Source organism: Oncorhynchus mykiss, chromosome 15, assembly GCF_013265735.2.
Source record: "Oncorhynchus mykiss isolate Arlee chromosome 15, USDA_OmykA_1.1, whole genome shotgun sequence".
Taxonomy (NCBI): Eukaryota; Metazoa; Chordata; class Actinopteri; order Salmoniformes; family Salmonidae; genus Oncorhynchus; species Oncorhynchus mykiss.
In genome coordinates this window covers 39,684,047-39,696,663 of record NC_048579.1, presented here as the reverse complement: position 1 = coordinate 39,696,663, position 12,617 = coordinate 39,684,047, and the positions used below count along the sequence as shown (strand labels likewise).

Sequence of the window (12,617 nt, the reverse complement as noted above, 5' to 3'; positions counted from 1 at the left end):
TGTGTATAAGGTAGTAGTTTTGGAATTGTTAGCTAGATTACTCGTTGGTTATTACTGCGTTGTCGGAACTAGAAGCACAAGCATTTCGCTACACTCGCATTAACATCTGCTAACCATGTGTATGTGACAAATAACATTTGATTTGATTTGATTTACCAGGGTTGGGCTCAATTCAGATTTGAATTGAAAATGCCTCAAATTCCAATTAAAATCTTGAGTTTGAATTGAATTAGTCAACAAGATACCACATTTGTATTAAAGTAAATGGAATTTAATTTATTGAAATTCCTATTGTTTGGGCAGAGACATAAGGATCTCTTCATTATATCCAGTATCTCTGACTGAATTAAATGCTACTTCCTGTCACTCAAACTCTATATCCTGTGGCCAATTCAATTCGAATAGGAGTCAATTTCAAAATTCTGAATAGAGCCCAACCTTGATTAATGATGCTTATTTTTCTGGAGGTAGTCTTCAATGAAGCACTCTCTTGGCTGTCTCAGAATGTATATCTCCCTTTCCACTCTTTGGTCCTGCTCTTTTCTCTGACTTGAGTCGATGGAGAGTAACCAACCACAGTTGCTCTATTGGGTTGCTTTCTTGTCCTGTAAATGCTGCGTTTAGGTGAGGGACGCAAAAACTGTCATACCTGTTGGCATAGCAGGATAAAAAAGCAAGAAAGAGGGTGATGGCAAAAGCAAGCCAGTGCGATGGTGTTGCTGTGGTGTATTAAACAACACTACAGCAGAAAAAATATGACTTTGGCGGAAAGTCCTGTCTGCCGTGGCGGCATTCACCGCCAGCCTCAACAGTATTTATCGTCGTGCTCTCATTGAAAACAATGACATCCGGTTTGTCGTCTACCTCGTGCCATGTTATGTAAACGCGGCATAAGGAGGATAAATTGAAGTTACTGAAAAATAGCCTTATCTCTAAATTAAAACATACAGTACTTTACTACCACTGGGTCTGTAAAATTAAGCTATTTTATTTCATGAATACTGCCAAAGATATATTGATGTACTGACAAGATACATGTTGACAGTATATCAAGTTGTCCGTTTTGTCACCAAAGCCCAATATACTACCCACCACTGCGACCTGTATGCTCTCGTTGGCTGGCCCTCGCTACATATTTGTCGCCAAACCCACTGGCTCCAGGTCATCTATAAGTATTTGTAGGTAAAGCTCCACCTTATCTCAGCTCACTGGTCACCATAGCAATACCCACCCGTAGCACGCGCTCCAGCAGGTATATTTCACTGGTCATCCCCAAAGCCAACACCTCCTTTAGCCACCTTTCCTTCCAGTTTTTTGCTGCCAATGACTGGAACGAATTGCAAAAATTACTAGAGACATATCTCCCTCACTAGCTTTAAGCGTCAGCTGTAAGAGCAGCTTACCGATCGCTGCAGCTCCATCTGTAAATTGCCCATCCAACCAACTACCTACCTCATCCCCATATTTGTTTTTCTGCTCTTTTGCACATCAGTAATTTCTAATTGCACATATATCTCCAGTGTAAATTGCTAAATTGTAATTACTTCACCACTATTGGCCTATTTAATGCCTTACCTCTTTAATTCATTTTGCACACACTGTATATTGCTTTTTCTATTGTGTTGTTTTTGTCGCACTGCTTTGCTTCATCTTGGCCATGTCGCAGTTGTAAATGACAACTTGTCTCAACTGGCCTACCTGGTTAAATAAAGGTGAAATTAAACATGTCTCTCCTTAACCTAACACTGGGGAGTTACAAAGCAGCACAGAGGGCTGTCTAGCTTCCTATTCTTTCTTTGGATTGGTGGATACATCTCATTATTGTAATCATTTTTTGAATATTCAATGAGTGTTGGTGACATAAACCACCTATATTCAATGAAGAGAAATGGTCGGAATATGCATCGAAACAACTTCTATTCGATCAAATAACCATTAATGTTTTTGTTGACCAAATTCGACACTTATTGACCTTCATACAAATAGTCCTTGCTTGATGGACGAAAAACACCACCTGCTGGAGGGAGACAGATTTTCCAGAGAGTCTTCCTCAAATCATTGCACATGATTTACAGATACCTTCATAAGATTAGTACACTCCCTTCTAAAAACACATTGACATAGCATGAATTAATTATTACAACTAATAATAAGCTAACATACATGTTATGAGTTTTGGACCACTGTTCCTGGACTTTTCTCAGTTTAGCCAGTCTGTCATCAAAGTGAGAAAGCCTCTTTTAAAAGAACATTAGCTAGAGCAACTAGCTAGCTACGACTCTGGTCAAAACCCACTGTTAAGCTTACCCACTAATGGCAGATAAAAAATAATGAAAGAAAACCTCAATGTAGCCTATAGATATGAATTGCACAAGAATGTATACATTTATGGATTTTTTTATGCATCGTTTTCTCTTTATTCAACCCACCCGCCCTTCATTCACAAAATATTTCATGACCCTAAACCCCCCCCCCCCCCCCCCCCCCCCGCTCACATGTTAATGCAAGGTGTAAGTAACCAGGCCTTCTTACATGACAGGATAGTCAGAGGAGTAGGCTAAAGTGCATACAGCTCAAAATACCACATTTAAACTGACTGTAATCCCTTTTGTTTTATCTTACAGATGGAGTTTTGGTATAGGTATAAGAGTGAGTACCGTATTGCTTCATTAGATTATTTTCAGTTGTTTTGAAAATATCAGAAATCCGCATTGTCACTTAAAAGGAACGCTTGTGATGAGATGTCTCTGTATGAATTGTGAATTAGATCTAAATCCTTGCCACTACAACCCATGTAAGAATGGAGGAATCTGCACCATCGATCGGGATGGATACCTCTGTCTGTGTCCCCCACGCTACGATGGGAAAACCTGTGCAATAGGTATGGTTTTACTCAGTCATAATACATCTGTTTTCCTGTGTCTATAAACTCTCACCTCCTGAATTACATGACCCTGGACCTCCCAGTCATAGACTGGAATCCACACTGAATATTGCTTTGTTACAGGACTGGTGCCGTTCACACTGGCACGTCTACAACAGAGGTGGCAAATGGGAGGAAATATAGGAGGTTGCAATGGCATAAATGGAACGGTATCAAACATATGACTCTGTTCCATTCCAGTCATTAAAATGAGCCCATCCTCCTATAGCTCATCCCACTATAGCTCATCCCACCAGCCTCCTCTGGTCTACAATCATTGTACAACACGTCCCAACTGTTGTGGCACGGCAGATTATTTTGTGAATGTGACCTCACTGGACAATTTACAGGACAGTTGTTGGAAAACCACTTGTAGAAGTTACTGTACAACCCTTCTCGTAGTTGAATGAGTGTAATGTGAACTCTCCACATTGCTTTCACATTTTGCTCCCATCTAAGGGGAAACCAACATATTACATAAGTATTCAGACCCCTTGACTTTATCCACATTTTATGTTACGTTATTCTAAATTATTTGTATCTATTAATCTACACACAATACCCAATAATAACATTGCAAACAGATTTTTGGAGAAAAAAAATCAAAATTATAATACGTATTCAGACCCTTTACTCAGTACTTTTTTGAAGCACCATTGGCAGCGATTACAGCATTGAGTATTCTTGGGTATGACCCAACAAGCGTAGCACACCTGTATTTGGGGAGTGTCTCCCATTCTTCTCTGCAGATCCTCTCAAGCTCTGTCTGGTTGGATGGGGAGCTTCGCTGCACAGCTATTTTCAGGTCTCTCCAGAGATGTTCGATTGGGTTCAAGTCCATTTCAAGTCCGGACTCTGGCTGTGCCACTCAAGGACATTGAGACTTGTCCCAAAGCCACTTCTGCGTTGCCTTGGCTGTATGCTTAGGGTCGTTGTCCTGTTGGAAGGTGAACCTTCGCCCCAGTCTGAGGTCATGAGCACTCTTGAGCAGGTTTTCATCAAGGATCTCTGTATTTGCGCCGTTCATCTTTCCCTCGATCTTTCCCACAGTCCCTGCCGCTGAAAAACATCCCCACAGCATGAAGCTGTCACCACCATGCTTCACCATAGGGATGGTGCCACGTTTACTCCAGACGTGACGCTTGGCATTCAGGCCAAATAGTTAAATCTTGGTTTCATCAGACCAGATGAGTCTTTCAGGTGCCTTTTAACTGAGTAGTGGCTTCCGTCTGGACATTGTAACAAAGGCCTGATTGGTAGAGTGCTGCACAGATGGTTGTCCTGTCAGTGTGACCATCCGGTTCTTGGTCACCTCCCTGACCAAGGCCCTTCCCCCCCGATTGCTCAGTTTGGCCGGGCGGCCAGCTCTACGTAGAGTCTTGGTGGTTCCAAACTTCTTCCATTTAAGAATGATGGAGGCTGCTGTGTTCTTGGGGACCTTCAATTCTGTAGAAATGTTTTGGTAACCTTCCCCAGATCTGTGCCTCACCACAATCCTGTCTCTTTCGGACAAATCCTTTGTCATAGCTTGATTCTTGTTCTGACATGCACTGTTTAGAATAAGGCTGTAACGTAACAAAATATGGAAAAAGTCCAGGGGTCTGAATGCCCTATCTAAACAATAGAATTAGGACTTGTTTATAAAACTCGCTAGCAAACTAATTACTGTACTTATAGTAGGAAGTATTTGTACGCTAATTTTGATTGATACTGTAGGATCCTTCAGGTTAAAAAAATAAGAGCTAATTGCCTGCTCAATAAAATACAATTTAGGAGTCAATTATTTTCTACTCTTCTAATACCACAAATTGGCCATTTCGTTGAAACTTGTTCTGTTCCTCCAGAGGTGTTTGAGTGCCAGTTTAAGAATGGTGGCTGTCTGCATTACTGCACCAACCAGGAGCGCACCACAGGGGTCCAGTGCAGCTGTGCAGAAGGCTACCAGTTAGATGAGGATGGCAAGACCTGCTCTGAAGCAGGTAGACAAAGCACTGAAAAACAAATCACCTATTTCTTTACAGTCTCTAGAGGCATATGCTCTAGATAGTTATGGTTTTCCTGTACTGTACATTTTCATTGCCAGTGGCGTTCCCTTGTGGGAAGAAGCAGAGTGAGGCTTCCCTGCATCGCTCTCTGCTGGACGAGTCCGAGGCCTTGACCCTCCGCAACTCTGACAGGAACCTCAACATCTCCATGGAGGTCGAAGGGAACTCAACTTCCAGACTGTCTGGGATTAACTCAACCCAGCCAGGTGGGAACAGCACTGAATACATGGAGGGTGCTAATGAAGACAACCGGATAGTGGGAGGACAGCTGGAGAGGCAGGGAGGAAGCCCATGGCAGGTAGGCCTACAACACAGGGCTACGAGGTGGCATTATTTTTTATAATTACAGTACCAGTCAAAAGTTTGGGGACACCTACTCATTAAAGGGTGTTTATTTTTTTATTATTGTAGAATTATAGTGAAGACATCAAAACTATGAAATAATGTAGTAACCAATAAAGTGTTAAAGTATTTTATATTTGAGATTCTACAAAGTAGCCATCCTTTGCCTTGATAGCTTTGCACACTTGTGGCATACTCTCAAACAGCTTCAGGAGGTAGTCACCTGGAATACATTTAAATTAACAGGTTTCTTTCTTCTACTTTCTTTGCTCAATCAGTTGTCTTGTGACAAGGTAGGGGTGGAATATAGAAGATAGCCCTATTTGGTAAAAGACCAAGTCCATATTATGGCAAGAACAGCTTAAATAAACAAAGCGAAACGACAGTACATTATTTTAAGACGTAGGTCAGTCAATTTGGAACATTTCAAGAAAGTTTCTTCAAGTGCAGTCACAAGAACCATCAAGCGCTATGTTGAAACTGTCTCTCATGAGGACCGCAACAGGAAAGGAAGACCCAGAGTTAACTCTGCTGCAGAGGAGAAGTTCATTCCAGAAATGGCAGCCCAAACAAAGTTCAAGTAACAGACACATCTCAGCATCAACTGTTTAGAGGAGACTGTGTGAATCAGGCCTTCATGGTCAAATTTCTGCAAAGAAACCACCACTAAAGGACACCAATAATAATAAGAGACTTGCTTGGGCCAAGAAACACAAGCAATGGACATTAGACTGGTGTAAATCTGTCCTTTGGCCTGATGAGTCCAAATTTGAGATTTTTGGTTCCAACCACCGTATCTTTGAGACGCAGTGTAGGTGAACGGATGATCGCCGCATGTGTGGTTCCTACCGTGAAGCCTCGAGTAGGTGTGATGTTGTGGGGGTGCTTTGCTGGTGACACTGTAGGTGATTTATTTAGAATTCAAGGCACACTTAACCAGCATGGCTACCACAGTATTATGCAGCGATACGCCAACCCATCTGGTTTGTGCTTCAGTGGGACATTTGTTTTTTCAACAGGACAATGACCCAAAACACACCTCCAGGCTGTGTAAGGGCTATTTGACCAAGGAGAGTAATGGAGTGCTGCATCAGATGACCTTGTCTCCACAATCACCCGACCTAAACCCAAATGAGATGGTTTGGGATGAGTCGGCTGCTTTTCCTTCACTCTGCGGTCCAACAAGGGCTCAGCATCTGTGGAAACTCCTTCAAGACTGTTGGAAAAGTATTCCTCATGAAGCTGGTTGAGAGAATACCAAGACTGTGCAAAGCTGTCATCAAGGCAAAGGGTGGCTACTTTGAAGAATCTAAAATATTATTGTTATTTGTTTAACACTTTTTTGGTTACTACATGAAATTTTGTTTGTCACATGTACCACATACAAAAGGATGTTAGTGAAGTGCTTACTTACAAGTCCTTAACCAACAATGCAGTTGAAGAAAAATATGTGTTAAGAAATGATTTACTAAAATAAAAACAGAAGTGAATATTTGTACAGCGGGTACCGGTACAGAGTCAATCTGCGGGGGCACAGGTTGGTCGAAGTATTCGGCCCCCTTGAACTTTGCGACCTTTTGCCACATTTCAGGCTTCAAACATAGATATAAAACTGTAATTTTTTGTGAAGAATCAACAACAAGTGGGACACAATCATGAAGTGTCATGAACGACTTTTATTGGATATTTCAAACTTTTTTAACAAATCAAAAACTGAAAAATTGGGCGTGCAAAATTATTCAGCCCCTTTACTTTCAGTGCAGCAAACTCTCTCCAGAAGTTCAGTGAGGATCTCTGAATGATCCAATGTTGACCTAAATGACTAATGAGGATAAATACAATCCACCTGTGTGTAATCAAGTCTCCGTATAAATGCACCTGCACTGTGATAGTCTCAGAGGTCCGTTAAAAGCGCAGAGAGCATCATGAAGAACAAGGAACACACCAGGCAGGTCCGAGATACTGTTGTGAAGAAGTTTAAAGCCGGATTTGGATACAAAAAGATTTCCCAAGCTTTAAACATCCCAAGGAGCACTGTGCAAGCGATAATATTGAAATGGAAAGAGTATCAGACCACTGCAAATCTACCAAGACCTGGCCGTCCCTCTAAACTTTCAGCTCATACAAGGAGAAGACTGATCAGAGATGCAGCCAAGAGGCCCATGATCACTCTGGATGAACTGCAGAGATCTACAGCTGAGGTGGGAGACTCTGTCCATAGGACAACAATCAGTCGTATATTGCACAAATCTGGCCTTTATGGAAGAGTGGCAAGAAGAAAGCCATTTCTTAAAGATATCCATAAAAAGTGTAGTTTAAAGTTTGCCACAAGCCACCTGGGAGACACACCAAACATGTGGAAGAAGGTGCTCTGGTCAGATGAAACCAAAATTGAACTTTTTGGCAACAATGCAAAACGTTATGTTTGGCGTAAAAGCAACACAGCTCATCACACTGAACACACCATCCCCACTGTCAAACATGGTGGTGGCAGCATCATGGTTTGGGCCTGCTTTTCTTCAGCAGGGACAGGAAAGATGATTAAAATTGATGGAAAGATGGATGGAGCCAAATACAGGACCATTCTGGAAGAAAACCTGATGGAGTCTGCAAAAGACCTGAGACTGGGATGGTGATTTGTCTTCCAACAAGACAATGATCCAAAACATAAAGTAAAATCTACAATGGAATGGTTCAAAAATAAACATATCCAGGTGTTAGAATGGCCAAGTCAAAGTCCAGACCTGAATCCAATCGAGAATCTGTGGAAAGAACTGAAAACTGCTGTTCACAAATGCTCTCCATCCAACCTCACTGAGCTCGAGCTGTTTTGCAAGGAGGAATGGGAAAAAATGTCAGTCTCTCGATGTGCAAAACTGATAGAGACATACCCCAAGCGACTTACAGCTGTAATCGCAGCAAAAGGTGGCGCTACAAAGTATTAACTTAAGGGGGCTGAATAATTTTGCACGCCCAATTTTTCAGTTTTTGATTTGTTAAAAAAGTTTGAAATATCCAATAAATGTTGTTCCACTTCATGATTGTGTCCCACTTGTTGTTGATTCTTCACAAAAAAATACAGTTTTATATCTTTATGTTTGAAGCCTGAAATGTGGCAAACGGTCGCAAAGTTCAAGGGGGCCGAATACTTTCGCAAAGCACTGTAGGTAGAGGTAAAGTGACTATGCATAAATAATAAACAGAGAGTAGCAGCAGCATAAACATGGTGGTGGGAGAGACAATGTAAATAGTCCGAGTAGCAAATTGATTAGCTGTTAAGGAGTCTTATGGCTTGGGGTAGAAGCTTTTAAGAAGCATTTTGGGCCTAGACTTAGCGCTCCGGTACCGCTTGCCATGCCGTAGCGTGGGCAATTTTTAGGGCCTACTTCTGACACCGCCTGGTATAGAGGACCTTGATGGCAGGAAGTTTGGCCCCAGTGATGTACTGGTCCGTACGCACTGCCTACCACTGTTGTGTCGTCGGAAAACTTAATGATGGTGTTGGAGTCGTGCTTGGCCATAGTCATGGGTGATCAGGGTGTACAGGAGGGGACTGAGCAAGCACCCCTGAGGGGCCCCTGTGTTGAGGTTCAGCGTAGCAGTTGTGATGTTGCCTACCCTTACCACCTGGGGGTGGCCCGTCCGGAAGTCCAGGATCCAGTTGCAGAGGGAAGTGTTTAGTCCCAGGGTCCTTAGCTGAGTTGAGAGCACTATGGTGTTGAACGCTGAGCTGTAATCAATTAATAGCATTCTCACGTAGGTGTTCCTTTTATGCAGGTGGGAAAGGGCAGTGTAGAGTGCAAGAGAGATTGCATATGTGGATTTGTTGGGGCGGTATTCAAATTAGAGTGGGTTTAGGGTTTCTGGAGTGGGTCTATGGTTTCTGGGATAATGGTGTTGTGAGCCATGACCAGCCTTTCAAAGCAATCCATGGCTACAGACGTAAGTACACCAGGTTAGTAGTCATTTAGGCAGGTTACTTTGGTCTGCTTGAAACATGTTGGTATTACAGACTCAGTTGACAGGTTGAAAATGTCAGTGAAGCCACCTGCCAGTTGGTCAGCGCATGCTCAGAGTACACGTCCTGGTAATCTGTCTGGCCCCGCGGCCTTGTGAATGTTGACCTGTTTAAAGGTCTTACATCTGCTGCGGAAAGGGTGATCACACAGTTGTCCAGAACAGCTGATGCTCTCATGCATGCTTCAGTGTTGCTCGCCTCTAAGCGAGCATATAAGTTATTTAGCTCATCTGGTAGGCTCGTGTCACTGGGCAGCTCTCGGCTGTGCTTCCCTTTGTTGTCCGTAATAGTTTGCAAGCCCTATCATGTCCGACGAGCATCAGAGCCAGTGTAGTATGTTTCAATCTTAGTCCTGTATTGACGCTTTGTTTGATGGTTCGTCGGAAAGCATAGCGGGATTTCTTATAAGCGTCCAGGTTAGAGTCCCGCTCCTTGAACGCAGCAGCTCTACCCTTTAGCGCAGTGCTGATGTTCCCTGTCATCCATGGCTTCTGGTATGTACGTACTCAACGCCATCGGAAGAATCCCGGAACATATTCCAGTCTGTGCTAGCAAAACAGTCCTGTAGCTTAGCATCTGCATCATCTGACCACTTCCTTATTGAGCAAGTCACTGGTAGTTCCTACTTTAGTTTTTGCTTGTAAGCAGAAATCAGGAGGATAGCGTGATGGTCAGATTGGCCAAATGGAGGGGGAGGGAGAGCTTTGTAGCATCTCTGTGTGTGTGTGGAGTAAAAGTGGTCTAGAGTATTTCTTCCTCTGGTTGCACATGTAACATGCTGGTAGAAATTAGGTCAAATGGATTTAATTTTCCCTGCATTAAAGTGCCCGGCCATTAGGAGCGCCTCCTCTGGGTGAGCATTTTCTTGTTTGCTTATGGCCTTACACAGGTCGTTGACTGCCGTCTTAGTGCCAGCATCGGGTTTGCGGTGGTAAATAGACAGCTACGAAAAAAATGTGATCTACAGCTTATCATGAGATACTCTACCTCAGGCGAGCAAAACTGAGACTTCCTTAATATTAGATTTTGTGCACCAAATAGACAGACCGTCACCCCTTGTCTTACCGGAGGTGACTGTTCTATCTTGCCGATGGACCAAAAACCCAGCCAGCTGCATGTTATCCATGTCGTTGTTTAGCCACAACTTGATGAAATATAACATTTTCATTTTTAATGTCCCGTTAGTAAGATAGTCTTGATTGGAGCTCTACTGACACAACCCTGTGGCACTGCAGGCACTAATCTCAGAAATCATAATGCATGTAGTGTATGATGATGACAATAGTATTTGTGGCAGGCCCCTAATACTAGTCCTACCTGTTCCATGTCCCTGCAGGTCATGCTCTGGAGGGAGGATGGGTATGGCTTCTGCGGGGGAACTCTGATCAGTCAGCGGTGGGTGGTCAGTGCCGCACACTGCATGCAGGAAACCCCTGACCATGTGACTATCGGTGAGGCTGTGTGATCCACTGTTTAGAAGTAGTGAGCATACTGTCAAATGCTCTAGCAGTTTGAGTGTCCGTTGAGTTTTTTTACTCTAACACAATGAAAGCTTAACCAAGTTCTCCCAGGGGGTCAATACAGCTGCATCAGACAACATTTCACACAAGCACTGATATTTAACCCTTCCTTCTGAGTCTCCTGCACATCTGAACAGCCAATGCATCTGTTGCTAGACAGAACCTTGGTGATATCTGTTCTTCCTCTGACCTCTACCCCAAAGTGCTCACTCCTCCCAAACTCACAGCTGTCATGGTTCCTGGTACCAGACTGTGTCTCCTCCTCCCAGAGGATCCCTCCTGGCTAACAAAAACATATCCTGACATAATGTCAATGTCATACATTACCCGCTCTCCCCTAGTGACATGAATAAGTATATTTCATATTCTCAGAACTCAACAAGTGCAACATGTTGATGAGCCATTGTGCCCGTTTAAACTGTCTGTCTGTGTTTTACAGGGGACTATGACAAGCGACGTCCCGACCCAAACGAGCAGAAGATCAAAGTGGCGAAGGTCGTCGTCCACCCTCACTTCCACGACTACACCTTCGATAGCGACATTGCTCTTGTCTACCTCTCTGCCCCTGTGGCGCTGAGCCCTGTGGCGGTGCCCGCCTGCCTTCCCAATGGTCAGCTGGCCCACCACCTCCAGAGGGAGGATGTGAGGGGCTTGGTCACAGGCTGGGGCGCCACACAGTACCTGGGGCGCTCCTCACGCTTCCTGAGGAAAGTCGCTCTGCCCGTGGTCGACCAGCAGAAGTGCATCCGCTCCACGGAGCAGGTCATCACAGACAACATGTTCTGCGCGGGCTACCTGGAGGCTAGCTTGGATGCCTGCAGTGGGGACAGTGGGGGTCCCTTTGTGGTCAACTACCGCGGGACCTGGTTCCTCACAGGGGTGGTGAGCTGGGGGGAGAAGTGTGCCGCCAAGGGGAAGTATGGCATCTACACCCGGCTAGGGAACTACCTGCATTGGATACAAGATACTATAGAAAGGCAGGCACATAACATTTCACATACCTGAGGTGCAGCTCGGAGACAATCCCAATTCATTCCCTACCCCTTGGCGCTTTGATTATCTGAAGGGTCTGGATAGGTGCAAGCAGTTTAGTGGTGTCGCTTCTACCATATTGCTTACACACCTGCAAAGATCAAAGGGTTAGGGACAAGGAACAAATTGGGAGTGGCTGATAATGAATTCCAAGTCAAACCCTAGCCCCTAAACAATTTATGTAGATTTGAATTGCCCTCCGCATTAAATTGCCTTCTGAGGAGGAATTTAAACCATATAGGGTACAACTGTCCAATCCATTTAGCTCTACAGAAATGCACAAGTTATGGAATGAGTTGCATCAGGGGGTTCAGAAGATAGTTCAGAGGATACACTGCAACAGAGCGTTCAGATAACTGCATATCATGTCAGAACATTGCAGATAGAAAAGCAATGAATAGTGCTTCCACAAGTTAGTTACCTTATTTCATTTTATTGTGAATAACATATTACAAGTTAAAGATTTGACCACATACAAACTGTGCATATTGTTAATTAGGTATAATTTGGTTCCCAGAGCACTTTCAGTTTCCCTGCCCCATTAAAAACAATGTACCCCCAAGTAATGCAACGTTTTAGGACTGTTATTGAAACTTAACAGTACATGTAATAAGTAGTTTGAATTATTTCACTCAAATCAATGCGTCATGTTTTTAAGACATCAACAGTAGTGAAATGAGATTGATATAGTTCAAGGCCTTAGGTAACCTTTCTCAAATAAAGAAGAGAAATCAAGA

The 12,617-nt window shown here is 43.5% G+C and overlaps 1 protein-coding gene across 1 annotated transcript in view; it reads left to right on the top strand.

Moving 5' to 3' along the window:
- The window catches only part of LOC110490052 (coagulation factor IX), a 33,606-nt gene extending 20,989 nt beyond the window's left edge, over positions 1–12,617 (top strand). The window contains exons 4-9 of the mRNA XM_021563173.2: positions 2,625–2,649; positions 2,768–2,881; positions 4,768–4,902; positions 5,007–5,266; positions 10,665–10,779; positions 11,288–12,617. Coding sequence (XP_021418848.1) covers positions 2,625–2,649; positions 2,768–2,881; positions 4,768–4,902; positions 5,007–5,266; positions 10,665–10,779; positions 11,288–11,853 — 1,215 coding nt within the window. The 3' untranslated portion in view covers positions 11,854–12,617. The remainder of the gene's footprint in view (positions 1–2,624; positions 2,650–2,767; positions 2,882–4,767; positions 4,903–5,006; positions 5,267–10,664; positions 10,780–11,287) is intronic.